Genomic DNA, 20,448 nt, shown 5'->3' on the forward strand with positions numbered 1-20,448 from the left:
CATCCCCGCCCCCCCCCCCCCCCCAGCCCATCCTTACCAAGCCTTCTTCTACTCTGGCAAAATGGCATCTCCAGGAAGCCTTCCCTGAATAATCCCATCTTTTTTAAAAAAATTATTTTATTGACGTATAGTTGACTTACAGTGTCGTGTTAATTTCTGCTGTGCAGCAGAGGGATTCAGTGATACGTATATAGACATTCTTTTTCATATTCTTTTCCATTATGGTTTATCCCAGGATGTTGAATATAGTTCCCTGTTCTCTACAGTAGGACCTTGTTGTTTATGCATTCCGTATATACCAGTTTGCATCTGCTCACCCCAAACTCCCAATCCATCCCTCCCTCCCCGCTCCCCTTGGCAACCACAAGTCCTGAACAATCCTATCTTGGATTTTCTCCAGCCAGAGCCTTTGTAGTTTACTTCATTACACTAATTGCCGTCAGATCAACCCATTTTTGTTTTCTTTACGGAATGTATGCACCGTGAGGGCAGTTGCCTTGTTTTTCTTGTTCTCCTTGGAGTCCCAGCACCTAGCACCGTGCCTGGCACATCCTAGTCTGCAAGTAGTTGGATGGACATAGTGTGTGTTACTGGTTAACACTCTTACTCACCTGAGTCAGTAATTGCTTAGGTTTTATTTACATAGAGACATCTTTCTATCTTCCTAATACTCCCTAATGACATTGGTGCTTCAATGCATAGAATTTCTTTGTCATTAGGCCCAAACTTACACATCAGCCAGGATGGGGTTTCAGGGAGCAGGGAGGTTCTGTTTGCTTACTGTAGAGAGCTTTGGGAATGTTTAAATGGCAGCTTTAAGTGTTTAAAGACAAGGATGCCATCATGTCTTGATGGTGAATCAAGGACCAGACTCTAAAATGCAGTCAGGCATTCAAGTATACAAGGTAAGAAAGTAATAAAATAATCCCACTGTCTTGTGGGCGAAAGTGATTCTGTTTAAGTTTATTCCTGAAGCTTCTGAGCTGTTCACTAAGCTTTTTTTCTCCAGGGTAGCTCTTTGATTCCAAGCGTAAATTATCCTAGGTCAAGATACAGATAATCTGGTGCAGGCCCTCATAACTGAACACTTTCCGTAGAGGTTGGACCCTTTATTTACCATTGGTCTTAAGGGCTTTGACCCAAGGGTGGACCTCCAGTCTCTGGATTGGAAAAGGTGAATCTGCCTCTTTTGTTCCGCGTAAGGATTGAAGGCTAGGGAGGGCAGAGAAACAGCAACTTCTTAGTTCATTTGGAGTGTCGAGTAATGGCTTTGACCTCTTTGCCCAACAGTAGTACCCACCCACCTGGTGGAAACTCACCTGCTCTCTGAGGTGCCTTACAGGATCAGGTCATGCTGGGGCCCAACAGAGGCCTCTGGTGATAAACCCCTGGGCGTCAGGGTTCACTGTCTTCTCTGGGCTCCATCTCACCAGCTCCCACACAGCCACTCAATGTCTGTTGGATTCCCTTCATTCAGAGTCCTGAAGCGAGCAGTGGGGTCCAGGGAAATAGCGGGGATTTTAGGAACATGTAAAAATGAGTGTCCTCAAGGAGTCGACTGGAGGAGGGAGACAGACACTGCCCAGTTAATTATGATATGAATCATACTGTGTTACAGTTGCTGTAAAAGATTCCATCTTTTTATTTTTTGGCCGAGCCTCATGGATTGTGGGATCTTAGTTCCCCGACCAGGGATTGAACCCAGGCCCTCGGCAGTGAAAGCATGGAGTCCCAATCACTGGACCACTGGGAAAGTCCCTCAGATTCTATCTTTTAGGTTCACAATTTTGAGTGGGGAGTGTTCTTGGGTCCTTGCTTCCTAAAGGACGAACTCGGGGGGAGAGGGTCGATGGAGATGATGACAAGATGGCGTAGTCAAAGGAAAGTCTTTTTTTTTTTTTAATAAATGTATTTATTTATTTTTGGCTACGTTGGGTCTTTGTTGCGGCGCGCAGGCTTCTCATTGCAGTGGCTTCTCTTGTTGCAGAGCGCAGGCTCTAGGTGCGTGGGCTTCAGTAGTTGTGGCACGCGGGCTCGGTAGTTGTGGCGCACGGGCCTAGTTGCTCCGCAGCGTGTGGGATCCTCCTGGACCAGGGCTCGAACCCGTGTCCCCTGCATTGGCAGGCGAATTCTTAACCACTGCGCCACCAGGGAAGTCCCGGGAAGCTTTTGTCCAGGAAACACAGTTTCCATTGTTGTGTACGTGTTAAAATAGGACTTACTCATCTTGCTGTATGAAAACCAGCAGGATGTTCAAAGGCCCACTCTTGCCTGTATGTTAGGTACTTTCTATACCAGAAATATCGAAGATATGAGTTGACCAGGTTGAAGCTGTGTCCTCCCCTCCCCCCAGTATCCCCTTTGGAAAATGCCTTCCCGAGGTAGCTAATGACAGGCATCACGAAACACCAAACACGGTGTATTTTGACGGTTGTGGCTCTTGGGGACTTGCCGAGTCCCAAGTTTAGTAGCCGCTATCACTCCCTTGCAGGCCTCCTGGTCACTATCCCTTCAGAAGTGGGAGGTTGAGTGGTGCGGCCACACCAAACTGTTGAAAATGGGACTTGATTCATAGACAGAAGGGGCAGAGGCTGGGGGACTGGGGAGAGGGGAGAGAGGGAAGAACAGACATCCAGCAGGAAAGATGAAGGTCAGCTGGCAGTTAGGACTTCCTGAGATAGACAATGGAAGCATGGCTTTGCATGAGCTTTCTTCCCAGAGGGCCTTACAAGAGGTTAGAACATACAAGTTCTAGCTTCAAGGGCAGTAGAAGGGGATGGGGGGGTGGGGAGAAAGTTTCTGTGATGGGGTGGATGATAGCAGAGATTTGCCATTGCATCAGGAGGGATGGGAATTCGCTTGTGAAGATTGCCTACCTGATGGAGATTGGGACGTAGCATCTTCTGGAAATCAGGGCAGTAGAGACCTCTGTTCCTCTAGGTCGAGCTGGCCTGGGCTCCTACCCTTGGCTACAGCCACCTGGATTCCAAATGTGTCTTGAGTGAGTTGGGAAGGCACATCAGGCCTGGAGCATCATCCCAAATGTGGGTTTTCTCTTTGGACTATATGTCTCTGGTTCTTCCCTGTGTTAGAGACAGTCCTGAGAGAGCTGGCTCTGGGGCCTCATGTGCTGCCATGTGAAACGGGCGAAAATCCTATAGGCAATAAGTGAGTGGGGAGCTAGAGGGCCTCATCGCTTCTCTGAAGAGACTGGATGGGAGGTTTTCCTCCTTAGCTTTTCTGCTATGGTGGTTCCAGACCCCTGCACGTGGCCTCAGAACCCTGCATGGCCTGGCCCCTGCCTTGTCCCTAGCCTCGCACTGCGATGGTCCGGTTCCGCAGATGCCCTGAGTCCTCTCTCCTCAGTGGGCGCCACTCCTTCCATTTGCACTGCCTCTCTTCTCTCTCGCCCAAGTCTCTCTTTCTGCCTCCCCTCCTTTCTCTCCACATCTCTCCCTCATTCTTTGTGTCTGGCTCCCCCTCCTTCATCCTGTTTCCTATCCCATCATCCATTCTCTGTCCGACGTGATTCCCTCTCCGGGTCTCTGCTGAGCTGTCACTCCGGGGAGTCTTTCCTAAAGGCCCCTCAGCCACATTGCGTGGGCACCTTCCCTGGGGAGAGCCTGCGCCTCCACGTGTCGCCCCCCCGAGACAGGCAAGACGGCCCCCGTTCTCTTTGGAAGTGCCTGTCTTCCTTGCAGTTCAAGTCAGAGCAGGAGTCGTCTTGTCCGTTCACCTGCAAGACCTTCCAGAAATATCTGTTGAGTGGCTGCTTTCTCTTCCTGCAGCACCTCCTGCAGGATTTGTATGGTCAGCAGACACCAGTCTTAGAAACGGGAGGTGGAATTTCTCGGGCAGGTCCTGGTGAAAAAAGCGTTGACTTTTCGCTTGCACTTTGATGAGCATCCTCAGTAATAGCTCTTTGAACCCGTTTCAGGAAGCTCTATGCGGAGCTGTGCCAGGGCATTGTGGACATAGCCATCGCCAGCCTCTTCCCGCCCCCCGGCTCGGGGCAGCAGCCGTCCCAGCCGGCCGCCTTCATCAAGCTGTGACCGAGGGAGGTGCTCGAAGCTGCCTCGTAAGAAGCACGAGGGGGCGCTGCCCCGGGGGGAGGAGGAGTGGCCGAGTTGCCAAACAGGAGGAAGAGAGACGACCCGCAGAGACGCGCTGGAAGAAGAAAAGGCAGCTTCCCCGAGGAGTGGTCGCGCGCCCGGGGCTTCCCAGGTGGAGCTCTTGGCACTGCTACTGAGATTGGAAAACTGCAGCAAATTTCGCCAATGGGAGAGCAGAATATTCTTCTGAGGGGCAAAAACAGGGATGTGCTTATTTTACGTTCTCATCCTTTGAAAAATCTGATTTTTATCCTAAGGTAGTGCTGTGAGCAGCGCCTCTCCTGCCCGGGGTGGCAGCCGTTGGATCTGGTTGGTGTCTGTCCACCTGCTGCATTAGTGCCTTAGCTCTGTGCCCAGCTACAGCCTCCTATCTGGGGCAGGGGCGGGATGTGAGAGCACTTGGGAGGTTGCCAGGGTGTCCCCCGCTGGGCATCCCACGGGCATCTGGACAAGCGCGCACCGACTGTCCTGGGTGCTGGGCTCTGCGGACGCTGCCTTGCCATCAGGGGGCTTGCTCTTCTTGGTCCTGATGGCATCTGGCTGGTCACTGGCCCGGGCTGGCGTGGGCTGGGCACCAAACAGCAAACGCTGCTCTCAGCCTGCTCTCTGCATGTTCTAGAAACCAAGCAGCAAGTTTGCTGCAAACCCGTAAGCATCCAATAAGCATGAGAGAGGAAAAAACAACGTCCTGCTTTACTTAATAGTTGCGGTGGGGGGGAGTCTTTGAAATATGATTCTCAGTTCTCTTTGTTTTAACCAGAATTCTACATGCCCTTTGGCCAAGTTCCCTTTCGTTCTGTTTTTTTGGGGGGGATTTAACTTTTGTAAAAGCCCTTCTAGGGGTCGGGAGAGGGTAGAATTCCCCCCACTCCGCCCCAGGGGGCTCCTCCCCGCTTTGTTTTTCTTGCTCTTCTAGCACCTTCTGTGGGAGCTGGACAGGCAGGTTTTGTTCCAGGGAAGATTCTCCGTCCGCTGCGCCTCTCGACATCACGGAGAGGCTCTGAATCAGTGTGTGTCTCGCCTGAGTGGGAGAGTCTCTTAAAATGGGGAAGATGGGGTTTCAGAGCCGCACTCAGCATCTCTTAAGTCAGCAGAGGTTAATGGTGTCCCGTTAGATGTAGTTTCTACTCACGGGATGGAAGAATTTTCTGCAGACTTTCCAGGAGGCCATGTCACTAGCGAGAGGAAGCCCTATCTGCCATCTGTGTCCACTGTAAGATGAGTGAACGGTGTGCTGGGAATCACAGCAGACCCACTGAACAGGCTCCCTCCTCCCCAGGGCACGGTGGGGTCTTCCCTTTGGCACCTGTGTGCTCCGTTATTCGTCTCTACTTGGCACGAGAAAACAGTTCTGCAGCCAGGGGAGACTTTTTTTTTTTTTTTACAAAGAGAAGAAACAGCAACACCTCAAACATGATGAGATGTGGGAGCTTACAGTGAAAAAAGGAATCATGATGGAAATGATTCAATGGATGCAGCAGTGTGTGTGGGATGTGAAAGTGTTATGTCCGGGCTGAAGTGGAGGAAGGGCCAGCTGGCTCGGCCCTCCTGGGTGTTTGGAATTACAAAATAAACGTGCGGGCAGTTACCCAGAATATATAGATAATGAAGTTTCCACCCAGAGCAAAATAAGACAGTGTTAAGGGAACTGTGAAGGCTCAGCCCAGCTGATGGGTTAGTGCTGGGGGCTTCTGAGCAGATCATGGTGAGGTGCACACCCACGTAGAAAGTGCAGGGGGATGGGGGAAGCGTGGAGGTTTTTGTAGTGCTGTCACGTGCGAACGCAGATTTGTAATCATCTTTTGGACCTGAATTGCGGGGACATTCGAGAATTTTCTCTTACGGTGTCTCTTACGGTGACAGAGCTAAGAATCCAGGTGTAGGAAGTCTGTGGAACTTGATGGATTTTCTAAGAAACCTGAATCAATAGCAATACATGTGAGGGAAGGGAGGCTTTAAAGAGAAAATTCTGCTTCATTCCTCGCATGGTTTCGAATAAGTATCTATTTTATGCATTTATTTCTGATCAGGTGGAATGGTTGGCTCAGAGCTGTTCCATATCCTTCCATGATATCCTTGACACAGGTGGTCATGTCTCGCCCGCAGTCAGTCTTCATACCTATAGTCTGTGTTCGTGTGTCCAGTTGCTGGGGAAGGAGGTGGTGTTTTGTGGAGGCGTCGATTCTGATCTTGACTCTGTCATTGGCTGCACAGCATCAGAGGAGCCCGTGAGCCTCTCTGTGCCTTAGTTTCTTATCTCATGGAAGAGCTTGTTGCCTGACCCAGGGACTGCTTCAAGGGCATTTAGTGAGGACACATGAGATTAGGAAGGCTGGAGAACCTCGAGTACCAAGGTTCTCAATGCTGGCTATTTGCTGGAATCACTTGGGAAGCTTTTAAAGAATGTTGGTGTCCACACCTTCCCCCTCCCTCACCCCTGACCCCATTAAGTCAGAACCTCAGGCATCAGCATGCTTTGAGATGCCTTGAACCACTGATTGAGAAGGAAGGACAAACACATTATTACCTTGGAAGAATCAGATAAGGTTTAGGGCTTTTTTAAAAAGTCCTTTTAGAAGGCTAGGCATTCCTTTTAAGAATGACCGGATGCTGACGTGGAGTGCCGTCCAAGCAGGTTTTTCTTTGCTCCCCGTCACAGCCTTTGGAAACTCAGCTGTGCTTTCATCTACTTAAACAGTTTGTGAAGCCTTGTCAGCAAATATAAACAGACATGAATTTATAAATCTGCTAAATAGGTGTTAAGATTATAAACAAATTATTGAGAGAAAATCCCCTTCCCTCCCTCTGGACTCCCGTGGTAACTATAAACTCCACTTCCCCAGGACGTGGAAGTGCCTCGGTGTCTGTCTGATACAGTGGAGCAGGTGCTGGTGGACTTACCAGCTGACGTGATGTTTCACGAGTGCCTCAGGGTGATCATCCCAGACTTGGGACATCTGGTAGTGCTGGAAGTGGATGGGATCCGCAGGACCCGCAAGCAGCAGTGATGCTACAGAGGGTGTTGCCATTAAGAATTGAGGTCGTGTCAAGCAGGGGTGCATCCAGCCCTGCTGTGGGTGGTGGGGACTCTGCCAGAGAAGACTAGATGCCAGAGTGGGTCCCCACAGCACATGGGTGCCATGGAGAAAACTCTCTCTGATCCTGGACACAGAATCTGTACCTAAGAGGAAATGACTTCTGAAACAAGGCGATTTTATGAATGTTTAAAATGCCTGGAGCATTAAAGGAATCATATTTCAAGCATTTCTTTGCCCTTTGGTTCTGTCATATTGTGAGTGTTGACTGTCCTAGGATATCACTGGTTATTTGAACGCATGATTCTCTTACCCAGAGGTAGGCATACTTTTTCTATAAAGGGCCAGGTAGTAAATATTCTAGGCTTTGCAAGCCAAACTGGTTCTCCTTTGCATATTCTTTTTCTTCCCCAACTCTTAAAAAATATTAAAACAAAGCCAAAAAAACTTAGCACACAGGCCATTACAAAAACAAGCACATATGTGGCCATTGTTTGCTGACCCCAGAATGCTACTCAGTACGTAAGCCAGCAGATTGTCCTTTGAAACTGTGATGAGCTGCTCCAGGGTGAAGCGTTGAAACAATTTCAGCTGCCAAAATCCAGTCCATCATGTCTCACATGTCATGTGTATTGTCTGAATCATGCTGCAGATTGTGAGGTGAGACCCCTCGTTGTGAAGGAGTTATGTGTGCTTTAAACATGGAGGTAGAGGGGCTTCTGAAGTGAGGTTCCTTCCCCAAATAGCTAGAAGTTCAAGAAGTCCTTACTAAGACTTCACTAAGGACTTCTGTGTAAGTCCCCATCTTAGGGCTTATTTTATGTGACCTGTCTTGGAGTGTGCCCAGTGTGAGCAGCCTTTTCCCTAGGTGCATTTGTTAAAAATAATCAGCAGCCATTGTTTAACATCTCAACTTACTGAGATGGCTTTAGCAGCTGGAACAAAGAAGCTGCTGACCAAAAAACTTAGAAGGGAAAGACGGGGAATGAGATGTCCATAAAATGTTTTGAAAAGTTTCAACATATTCCTAAAAACATGGAAGGCCACACACAGGTGTAGGGCTGTGTCCATTCCCAGGGGAGACCTGAATTCCCTCAGCTTTCACCTCTGTCTGACTAGGAGGATCTGCACAAGCGGGACGTGCAGACTAAGGCAAAGCTGTAAACTGCCTGCCTGAGCATGAAGGCATGCCCAGCACACAGACACACACACACACGCAGACACGCAGACACACAGACACACACGCAGACACACACAGTCCTGTGACAAAGACTGGGAGAGGTACTGGTTCTAAGCATTTGAGGAAATCTCTGTTCAATCATTACTTGACCACTAAGCTAACTGAGCAGAGACTTCAGTGGCCACACACTAAAGAATACAAGCTTTACAGAATGAGTTCAGAAAAGTCACTATTTTAAATAAAGAACAACAACAAGAAACCCTGGAGAGAGAGGGAAGAGTGTCTGGTTTCCAAAGTCCCACCATATTATTAAAAATTTCCAACTTTCTACACAAATTATCGGGACATGCAAAGAAAAAAGAAAGTATGAGGGCTTCCCTGGTGGCACAGTGCTTGAGAGTCCGCCTGCCGATGCAGGGGACACGGGTTCGTGCCCCGGTCCGGGAAGATCCCACATGCCGCGGAGCGGCTGGGCCCGTGAGCCATGGCCGCTGAGCCTGCGCGTCCGGAGCCTGTGCTCCGCAACGGGAGAGGCCACAGCAGTGAGAGGCCCGCGTACAGCAAAAAAAGAAAAAAAAAAAAAGAAAGTATGGCCCAGAGAAGGAACAGTCAATAGAAACCATACCTGAAGAAGCCCAGGCATTGGACTTACTACATAAAGACTTTAATTCAGCTATTTAAAATATGTTTAAAGAAATAAAGGAGACAGAACGATGTGTCACCAGAGAGACAATATCATTAAAGAGAGAAATTGTTCTTTAAATAGAACAAAGAAATTTTGGTATTGAAAAGTATGATAATGCAAATGAAAAATTCAGTAGAGGTGTTCAAAAGCAGGTTTGAGCTGGCAAAAGAAGGAATCAGTGAATCTGAATTCAATTGAGATCATCCAGTCTGAGGAACAGAAAGAAAAATGAATGAATAAAAAAATGAACAGAACGCCAGAAACATGTATGTACACCAACATATACGTAACAGGAATCCTAAAAGAAAGGAGGGAGAGAGAAGGGGGCAGAAAAGTTGGAAGGAGCAGTGGTCAAAAACTTTCCCACTTTGATGAAAACCATTAAAATGCATCCAAGAGGTTCAGTAAACTAAGTAGGATACATTCAAAGAGATCTGCCCCAAGACACATTAACCACTGAGAAAATAACTTTATAGTAAAAAGGACAAGGGAACTAAAATGTTACACTAGAAAATATATATATAACAAGAAATGGCAGTAGTGAAGGGATGAGGAGGTAATAAGGCATTTACAAAGCAAAGAGCACAATGCAGACACAAACCCTACCTTATCAGTAATTTCATTTAAATGTAAATGAATTAAACACTCCAATCAAAAGGCAGAGATCGGCAACATGGATTAAAAAAAAAAAAAAAACCATGATCAAACTCTATGCTGTCTACAAGAGACACACTTTGATTCAAAGACACAAACAGGTGAAAGTAAAAGGATGGGAAAAAATATACCATGCAAGCAGTAACTCAAAGAGAGCTTAGGTGGCCATACTAATATTAGACAAAATAGACTTTAAGAAAAATAAATTATTACAGGCAAAGAAAGACGCTTTATAATGAGTAAAAGATCAATCCATCAGGATATATAACAATTATAAACAAATGCACCTAGCAACAGAGTCCCAAGATACATGAAGCAAAAACTGGCAGAACTAAAAAGAGAAATAGACAATTCAACAGTAATAATTGGAACTTTCAATTTTCCATTTTCAGTAATGGATAGATGATCAACAAGAACATAGAAAACAATGTAAACCAACTAGATCTAACAAGTATCCATAGAACACTCCACCCAACAATAGCAAAATATACATTTTCCTGAAGTGCACATGGAACTTTCTCAGGGATAAACCATATGCTACACCATAAAGCCTCAGTGAATTAAAAATGATTGGAATCAAACTATATATGTTCTGTGAACACAATGAAATAAAACGAGAAATCATTAACAAATCTGGGAAAATCACAAGTATGTGGAAGTTAAAAATGCCAAAGGAAAGAAGTCACAAGGGAAATTAGAAAGTACTTTGAGAGAGATGAAAATGAAAACACAACAGTGCTTCCCTGGTGGCACAGTGGTTAAGAATCCATCTGCCAATGCAGGGGACACGGGTTCGAGCCCTGGTCTGGGAAGATCCCACATGACGTGGAGCAACTAAGCCCGTGCGCCACAACTACTGAGCCTGCGCTCTAGAGCCCGCAACCCATAACTGCTGAGCCCGCGTGCTGCAACTACTAAAGCCCATGTGCCTAGAGCCGGTGCTCTGCAACAAGAGAAGACACTGCAATGAGAAGCCTGCCCACCGCAACGAAGAGTAGCCCCTGCTTACCGCAACTAGAGAAAGCCTGCATGCAGCAACGAAGACCTAACACAGGAAAGAAAGAAAGAAAGAAAGAAAAGAAAGAAAGAAAGAAAGAAAGAAAAAGGAAAGAAAGAAAAGAAAGAAAGAAAGAAAGAAAGCAAACACAACTTACCAAAACTTACGGAAAGCAGTTAAAGCCATGCCTAAAGGAAAATTTATATCTTTAAATGACTATATTGTGAAAAGATCTCAAATCAGTAACCTAACCTTCCACCTTAAAAAACTAGAAAAAGAACAAGCTAAATCCAAAGTAAGTAGAAAGAAATAATTAGAGTGGAAATAAATGAAATAGAGAATAGAAAAACAATAGATAAGATCAATGAGACCAAAAGTTGGCGCTTTGAACGATCAACAAAATTGACTAACCGTTAGCTAGACTGACCAAGAAAAAATAAGGAATGAAAGAGGGACATACTACAGCACAAATAGAAAGGATTATGGGGGAACCCGATGAACAATAATATGCCAACAAATTAGATAACTTATATGAAATGGGCACATTCCTAGAAAGACACAAAACTGATGAAACTAACTCAAGAAGATAAATTCTGAATAGACCTAACAGGAGATTGAATTAATAATAAATAATATTTTCACAGGGAAAAGCCCAGGACCAGATAGCTTCACTGGTAAATTCTACCAAATGTTTAAAGAGGAATTAACACCAATTGTTCACAAACTCTTCCAAAATATAGAAGAGGAGGGGACACTTTCCAACTCATCCTATAAGGTCACTATTAATACTTTAATACCAAAACCAGACAAAGACATCACAAGAAAAGCAAGCAACAGACCAATATCTCTTAGGAATAGAAATGAAAAAATCTTCAACAAAATACTAACAAACCAAATCCAGCAACATATAAAAAGGATTATAGATCTTCCTTGACTTATGATGGGTTATGTCCCAGTAAACCCACTGTAAGTTGAAAATACCATGTCAAAAATGCATTTAATACACCTTACCTACCAAACATCATAGCTTAGCCTAGTGTACTTTAAACGCGCTCAGAGCACTTACATTGGCCTACAGTTGGGCAATATCATCTAACACAAAGCCTATTTTATAATAAAGTGCTGACTATCTCATGTAATTTATTCAATACTGTAGTGAGAGTGGAAAATGGAATGGCTGTCTGGGTATAGAATGGTTGTAAGAGTATTGCTCGTTTACCCTCGTGATCGCTTGGCTGACTGAGAGCTTCAGCTCCCCAGTATCATGAGCGACTACCATACTTCCTATCCCTATCCCGAGAAAAGATCAAAATTCAAAATTTGAAGTAAGTTTTCTAATGAATGTGTATTGTTTTGCAGCACTGTAAAGTTGAAACATCATAAGTCGAACCATTGTAAGTTGGGGACTGTCTGTATATACTACTGTATACACGATGATCAAGTAGGATCTATCCTAAAAAGTCTACATTCATTTAACACACAAAGTTCAATCAATATAATCATTTTTTATAGAACAAAAAATGATCATATCAATATACACAGAAAAAGCATTTGACAAAACAACACTTTCTTTGTAAAAAAAAAAACTAGGAATGAAATGGGAACTTCCTCGATTTGATAAAAGGCATCTTTGGAAAAACCCACAGCCTACATCATATTTAGTGGTGGAAGACTGAAAGCTTTCTCCCTAAAATCAAGCATAAAACAAAGATCTAATCTTGCCACTTCTATTCAACATTGGATTAAGGGTTCAAAAGGAAGGGAGGAAGGAAAGAAGGAAGGGCATCTAGATTGGAAAGGAAGAAATATAACTATCTCTTTTTGCATATGACAAGACCTAACACACAGAAAATCCTAAGAAATCCACAAAACCTATTAGATCTAATAAATGAGTTCACACAAGATTGCCAGAAACAAGATCAATATACAAAACTCAATTGTATTTCTAGACCCTACAAATGAGCAATTTGAAAATTAAATGAAGAAAACAATTCCATTTACATCAACATCAAAAAGATTTAAATACTTAGGAGTAAATTCAACAAAAGAAGTTCATTTGTACACCATCAATTGATTTTTGACAAGGTGCTAAGACAGTTCAATGGGAGAAAGAATAGTCCTTTCAACGAATGGTGCTAGAACTAAATATTCACATGCAAAGGAATGAAGTTGGATGTCTTTCTCACACCATATACAAAAATTAACTCAAGATGGGTCAAAGGCCTAAATGTAAGAGTTGCAGCTAAAAAAACAAACAAAAAGACACAACTCAGAAGACAGCATAGCCGTTAACCTTCATGATCTTGGATTAGGCAATGATTTCTTAGATATGATATCAAAAGCACAAGCAACAAAAGGAAAAAAATAAACTAGACTTCATCAATATTAAAAACTTCTGTGTTTCAAAGGACACAACCAGGGAAGTAAAGGATAACCCACAAAATGGGAAAAACTATTTGCAAATCATATATCTGATAAGTAGTATAGAAATAATACAAAGAAGTATGACAACTCAACAATAATAAAGACGACCCAATTTTAAAATGGACCAAGTATCTAAACAGACATTTCTCCATTGAAAATATACAAATGGTCAATAAACACATGAAAATATGCTCAATATCACTAGTCATTAGAGAAATACAGAAATCACAATTAGATACTACATCACATGTACTAGGGTGGATATAAGTTTGTTTGTTTGTTTTTTTGCAGTACGCGGGCCTCTCACTGTTGTGGCCTCTCCCGCTGCGGAGCACAGGCTCCGGACGCGCATGCTCAGTGGCCATGGCTCACGGGCCCAGCCGCTCCGCAGGCATGTGGGATCTTCCCGGACCGGGGCACGAACCCGCGTCCCCTGCATCGGCAGGCGGACTCTCAACCACTGCGCCACCAGGGAAGCCCTTGTACCGTTTTTTTTTTGTTTTTTTTTTTGGGGGGGGGTGGATATAATTTTTAAAAACAGAGAATAACAAATACTGGTGAGGACATGGAGAAACTGGGATCCTCATACATTGCTAGAGGGAATGTAAACTTGTACAGCTGCTTTTGGAAAAATTTGGCAGCACCTCAAAAAGTTAAACATGGAGTTACCATATGTCCCAGAAATTCCACTCCTAGCTGTAATACCTAAGAGAATTGAAAACGTATGTCCATACAAAAACTTGTGCGTGGATATTTCTAGCAGCATTACTCATAATAGCCAAAGGTGGAAACAACCGAAATGTCTATCAACCGGTGAATAGATAAACAAAATATGTATCCATACAATGGATTCTTTCTCAGCGGGGAAAGGAATGCAGTAGTGATACATGCTACAACCTGGATGAACCTTAAAGGCAGTGGAGAGATAGTAAGGATGGTCCGTGCTATTTGTGTTCTGAAGGGGAGAATTCCTGTGGTAGCTGAAGTGGGACAAGAGATCAGTGAGCTGTTTGTTTGTTTTAACAACTTTTCCAGCAAGTTTGTATGCTGATGGAAATGACTGCTCCTGCCCTCATCTCTGTATTCTCCTGCCCTCCAGGAGACCCTGACCAAGGGAAAGGGAATGAAGGAAGAGTTTTCCTTAAAAGAAGCAGACGTTGTAAAGGGAGAGAAGGCAGAATTTAGGTCACAGCTGCACGGATCTTGGCAGATTTGATGATGTCAACATAAGAGAGAAACAGAAGATAACGTTTTAAAAGTGATATAAGGCCGTTTCAATTCCTGGTCCGGGAACTGAGATCCTGCAAGCCACACTGCATGGGATGGGGGTGGGGCAGCAATAGAGGAGTGAAAATTAGCAGCTGACCCAGGTAAAGGTGAAACTGGGGAAGGAAGACACTTTTGGGAGTGGTGAATTAATTCATTAATTGTGGTGATGGCTTCATGGGTGTATATATAGGTCAAAACTTATCAATGTGCACAATTTAAATGTGTGTAGTTTATTGCATGTCAATTATACTTCAATACAGAATAGAGCTGTGACACACACACACACACACATCTTCACAGATCCTCAAAGGATCTTAAGGCTGGAAGGCCCCTCGGACACCCGCCTTCCCACCCCGCCGGCCCCGCCCGGCTCAAGACTCCAGTCCAGACGACGCGGGGAGTGGGTAGAGAGGGCGCACCACCGCTTGACCGTCCCAGTGATGAGCCTTCGACTTCAGAGTTGGGTAGAGAGCAGTCAGTTTGGTGCCCGACTGCGTTTTCCTTGAAGCCAAGACTCCGGCTGGGTGTCACCCTAAGGGTCTGCTTCAGCACTGGATCGCAAAGCGGTCAAGGGAAGAGAGGGAAATCTTTGAACACCGCTCTCGGCCGGCCCGAATAGCACGAATGAGAGCCAAAGAGGTCACACGTGGAATTGCCCGTGGAGCGGATTCCCGCCTTTGGCGTCTCGCGGAAGGGGGATATGGGAGGGGGCGGTGGAAGAGAGGAGGCCGGGCGAGTCCGCCACGCTCCGACTCTGCACAGGTTTAAACTGGCCCATTCGCTTCACTGTATTGGTTTCAAGTCGACCCCGTAAAATCGGAGGACCCAGAGCCGGAGGAACAAGAGGAACTACATTTCCCAGCAAGCCGAAGGCGCCCGGCGCCGGCCATGCTTTCCGGCGCGTGTGGAGCCGCTGCTGGCATCCGGTGTGCAGGCGGACTCATGGATCCCGGAGGCCGGTGGCGGCACCTGCCCAGCGGGCCCAGCCTAAAGCACTTGACCGACCCCTCTTACGGGATCCCGCGGGAGCGGCAAAAGCCAGCGTTGCAGGAGCTGACGCGGGCGCATGTCGAGTCCTTCAACTACGCTGTGCGCGAGGGGCTCAGCTACGCGGTGCAGGTGAGCGCGGCGTCCTCAGGCGAACCCAGGCTCCCCTCAGCTCTGGGTTCGCCTGCGCCCCTAGCCCCTGCTCCAGGCGGGCGGAGGGGAGGGGCCCGGCGAGGGTTGGGGTGGGGGGCTTGTGAGGCGTTGGAGGAGGGCCGGGGGAGAGGTGATTGAGGCTCGGGGCCTGGGAGGGGGAGATCCAGGAGGCGGGGGGAATGGGGCACAGGCCGCGTGCTGGGGTCCCAGAGAGAGGGCTGGGAGGTCGCAGTATAATTTCAAATAGTTGTAACTCCTTGACCGTGCTAGGCTCAGCGCGGGTCTGTGTTGAGGGAGGCATCAGTGAGGCATAAAACAGAGGCTCCGTAGGAACCGTTTGGTCCACAGGAAGTGATTGGTACCATCATTACACAGCATTTGCTCCACATTAAAGTGATTGGTCTAGAGGGTGATGGTGCCAGAGTTCAGGTGAAGATGGGGGGGGGGGGGTCTCATTAGTAAGCATCCCCTTGTCTCCAGGCACTGGGCTCTAAGGGTGAGGGAGAGGCAGGCCTGTAAGAGACAGTTCTTGCTTGGCGTCATGTTTTGGGTGAGGAGGTGGAACTGTGAAGGCAGTCGGTGCCGGTACACTTGAGCGCTACTCTGACAAGGGGCGGCCGCATGGTACTCCGGGAGCACAGAGGAGGTCCAGCTAGTGCGGGTGTGTGAGAAAGGGCAGGATTACACGAATTGAAGAGGAAAGTGCGTTCCCTCCAGTGGAAGTGAAGGAGCAGAGCTCAAGGGGACTCTACCCTGTGCTTTTGTTGGGTAGGGCTTGCATGGTGGGAGGGGTGGAGAGAATGTGGAGAGCTGTGCCAGTCTCTGATGCTTGAACTCCATTCCGCAAATAATATGGAGCCATTGAGGCTTCTTTGAAGTTTAATTATTCCTTGACCTGTTTGCAGAAGACAAGATATTTTTGTCTGATGGGAAATAATAATTGCTGTCATGCCTGGACTCATTGTATCATGTCTATGAGAAAAATTGTACGTCTACTTAAAAGTTAATTGGCCCTGGGGTTTATGAAAACAATGGAAAAGAGCCCAGTGTTGAGATGATCAAGGAAGGTTTGACCTAAAATGATGGAGCACATGTACGTAAGAGATTTTTATGGATAATATGTGGACCAGCAGTTCTCAAACTTTTTGGTCCCAGGACCCCTTTCTACTCTTAAAATTCTTGAGTGATCCCCAAAGAGCTTTTGTTTACTCTATTAGAAACTGAAATTGAGAAATCTTAAAAATACTAATTCATTGAAAAATAGGCCAATTTTATATTAACTCTTTTTATAAAAAATATTTTCTAAAGCAGAAATGAAATTAGTAGATGAATGATACTTTTGTGTATCTTTTTAATGTTTAGCTTATTAGAAGACAGCTGGATTCTCAACTCTGCTTGTATAGTCAGTCTCTTTTTTTTTTTTAATATCACCATCATGAATAGTGTATTTTATTTTATTTTATTTTTTTAACATCTTTATTGGGGTATAATTGCTTTACAATGGTGTGTTAGTTTCTGCTTTATAACAGTGAATCAGTTATACATATACGTATGTTCCCATATCTCGTCCCTCTTGCGTCTCCCTCCCTCCCACCCTCCCTATCCCACCCCTCCAGGCGGTCACAAAGCACCAAGCCGATATCCCTGTGCAGTCTCTTTTGATATGTTGTTTTGGTTGAAATACATGAAGAAAATCTGACCCAGATAATGATGCTGCGGTTTAGTTTTTGAAAATGTTGTTCCATAAAGCACAGTAAGGTAAATGACTAATGTTTACAAAACCAAGGGGAAAATAGCCTTCATCAGATCTTGTTTTGCCCAGTTTCTTTGGAGTAGATTCCTCCATCTGTGAGTGCAAGTTGATATGTCTGTCACATTTGTGAATTGCCTACTTGCTAAAGTTTATTTGTAACCCCCAAATCAGTACTCACCAACATCTGCAGGGACAAAAAATTTGAGTTGCCCATTCATTGTACAGCCATCCCAACTCAGGTACAATAAGGCGACACTCTTGCTTTCTTGTTTCAAGTTCTTATACTAAAAATAATGAGATAGTAAGAGAGATATGCTCATTTTTTTCCAGCAGATTCAAAGTGTTCTTTTCAAAGTTTCTTCCGTTTTTCACGTTCTTATGTTCTTTTTGTTGGTGATTTTGCTGTTTAAAACAGACAGCATGCGTAGTGCTGAAGTGCTATGTAATGTTCCTAAGTGTGAGAAGGCTGTGATGTGCCTTCAGAGAAAATGTATATTAGATAACCTTTGTTCAGTCATGAGTTAGTGCTGATAGCTGTGAGTTCAGTGTTAATGAACCACAGTATGTATTAAATAAGATGTTCTTAAGTAGAAACACATATAAAGGGAAATTCCCTGGTGGTCCAGTGGGTAAGACTCTGCGCTCCCAATGCAGGGGGCCCAGGTTCAATCCCTGGTCAGTGAACTAGATCCCACATGCATGCTGCAACTAAAGATCCCGCATGCTGCAACTAAACACGCTGCAACAGAGATCCCGGGTGCCGCAGCTAAGAGCTGGTGCAGCCTAAATAAATAAATAAATAAATAAATAAATGTGTTTTTTTAAAAAAAGAAAGAAACCCACATAAAGCAAGGTTATATATTGATCAGTTAATGAAATGCTGTGATCAGAGACTGGCAGGAACCTAACTTTGTATTTCCCCTGAGAACAGAGGTTCAGAATTCACTGATTCAGTGCTTGTGGTGACTTTATGGGCCATAACTATCTTGAATAATGAGAATTGGCTGCGTTGAGATATAGATAGTGCAACAAATGGCTGGAGAAAGTGAATCTTCTAATCTCCTTTTGTAAACTAATGGTCTATCCTGAAATAGGAAATATGTTAAATTTTTATTTTAGAATAAAATACTGAATTCTGAAATACCAGCTTTAGATAAAATTTTAAAGTTTAGAAAAGGTCAGTTGAACTCACGTGAGGTGGAAGAACCTCCCTCGTATTCTTAGCTCCATTTTTTTTTTTAACATCTTCATTGGAGTATAATTGCTTCTTAGCTCCATTTTTGGCATTCTTGCTATTTTAGCACTAAGGCCAGGAGGTTGTTCAGAGTTAATACATAGGAGAACTCAGTGATGCCCCTTCCTCAGTTCAGCAGCGCTCCCCCCAGGGAGTGGTACAAAGAAGCGACTGCTGTGGAAGGGGAAGAACCACCATGACCACCACCAACCCCTTGCATGGCTCTGGCTTCAGTATGAGGCCACCGTAGAATGAAACGTACAAAGGTCAGCCTAAAGAATGGCATTATTAGAGTGCCTGTTGCTCAATCCGTAGGGTGTGTCCATATCCTTGCTCTGTTAGCAGGAGTCCCATCTGTCTTGCTATGCATGCAGAGGGTACAAGGTACAAATGGGAGGGGTGGGGGAGAAATTAGGAATTTGAGATTAACATATACACACTACTATATATAAAATAGGTAAACATCAAGGACCTACTGTATAGCACAGGGAACTAACTATACTCGATATCTTATAATAAACTATAATGGAAAAGAATCTGAAAAAGAATAGATGTGTGTGTGTGTATTATATATAAAAATAGAGAAGTCAAGCACTTGGTTCAGAGAACAGCTTTGTTCTGTACACAGCTGTATCCCTAGAACCTACTACAGAATCGGACAGGTAGTAGACAGTCAAAAAAAATCTTGTTAATGCATTACAGTTTTAGGTACTTAGGATATGAGTAGACTGGATGTAGCTTTAGCTGTTTTTCAGATGTGTCACATTAGCATTATAGCCATCAATGCTTATAGAACACATGGGATTTGAAAGAGTCTTAGAGAAAAAATACCTTGGAAATGCAAGCAGTTAACAGCGTGAATTGTATTTCAGGCCATCCCTCCCTTTGAATTTGCTTTCAAAGATGAGCGGATCTCTCTTACTATTGTGGATGCTGTCATCAGTCCACCCACAGTTCCAAAAGGGAGCATCTGTAAAGAGCTCAATGTTTATCCAGCAGAATGCAGGGGCCGAAGGAGCACCTACCGGGGAAAGCTGACAGTGAGTACAAGAGACAGTGTATGACTTGCACACTGTACAGTTTTGAGAATAAGCCTGGTGCCTAATACAGTTTATACCAGAATTCTACTTTCTTAGTGCTTTCATCCAAGAGATCCCATCTTTTAAATCTAAAGCATCAAATCATTTAGTTTATGGTCTTCTGCCTTCGTCTTTTCAAGTGCTCATTCTTGTAGATCTGGATATTTCCTTTTCTACTAAATAATTTTTTTCTCTCTCTTCATTTAGGCCGATATCAGCTGGGCAGTGAATGGAATCTCAAAAGGAATCATTAAACAGTTTCTTGGCTATGTTCCCATCATGGTGAAATCCAAGCTTTGCAACTTATACAACCTTCCTCCAAAAGCCCTCATCCAACACCACGAGGAAGCAGAGGTACCTACAGGGGTCCCATGCAGTAAAAGGCCAGGTGACAGTAGAAAGCGCCTGAGCTGGGAGAGACAGAACGGGAAGCTTGTCGGGAGGCGGGGAGGGGTGTCCGGATTTCTTTCTCTGCTTCAGTCTCTGGATAGGTAACGTGGGGCATTGATGTTTTGTTTGCACACTGCATAGGCCTCATAATGAGTCTCAGATGAGACAATGTATGAAAAAAACCCACTCCAGTTAGAGAATATGATTATTATGGGGAAAGAATTGGTAGGTTTCTCCTACCAACTGATACACATATAGATATGTATTTGTTTTTTTTTTAAAGCTGTCTTAACCCACATATCTGTCTCAAATGTTTGCTTTACCCACAGTCAGATTCTGTGGACGTATTAAATGCTTCATATACCTTCCATTCAAGCCCTGTTAGGTGGCTTTGCAGTATTAAGCTGAAGTAATCAAGACATGCAGACTCTGCTCACAACAGGAGGGCTGTGTTGTGTGGTGGGAAGAGGGTGTTTGTTTTTTTTTTTTTTTTTCT

General features: G+C 44.9%; 2 protein-coding genes across 6 annotated transcripts in view; both read left to right on the forward strand.

The window, feature by feature from the left end:
* Window positions 1-4,444, forward strand: part of TTL (tubulin tyrosine ligase) — a 34,295-nt gene extending 29,851 nt beyond the window's left edge. Inside the window, exon 7 of the mRNA XM_007446009.1 lies at window positions 3,938-4,444. Within this exon, the coding sequence (XP_007446071.1) occupies window positions 3,938-4,052 (115 nt within the window). The 3' untranslated portion in view covers window positions 4,053-4,444. The remainder of the gene's footprint in view (window positions 1-3,937) is intronic.
* A 10,800-nt stretch (window positions 4,445-15,244) lies between these two features.
* Window positions 15,245-20,448, forward strand: part of POLR1B (RNA polymerase I subunit B) — a 26,943-nt gene continuing 21,739 nt past the window's right edge. Inside the window, exons 1-3 of one of the 5 annotated variants that reach the window (XM_007446010.1) lie at window positions 15,245-15,475; window positions 19,356-19,523; window positions 19,770-19,916. In XM_007446010.1, the coding sequence (XP_007446072.1) occupies window positions 15,245-15,475; window positions 19,356-19,523; window positions 19,770-19,916 (546 nt within the window). The remainder of the gene's footprint in view (window positions 15,476-19,355; window positions 19,524-19,769; window positions 19,917-20,448) is intronic. The other 4 variants (XM_007446012.1, XM_007446013.1, XM_007446011.1 and 1 more) reach the window with 4 other exon arrangements.

The sequence above is a fragment of the Lipotes vexillifer genome, unplaced genomic scaffold (genome assembly GCF_000442215.2).
Source record: "Lipotes vexillifer unplaced genomic scaffold, Lipotes_vexillifer_v1.1 scaffold1275, whole genome shotgun sequence".
In the NCBI taxonomy this organism is placed as follows: domain Eukaryota; kingdom Metazoa; phylum Chordata; class Mammalia; order Artiodactyla; family Lipotidae; genus Lipotes; species Lipotes vexillifer.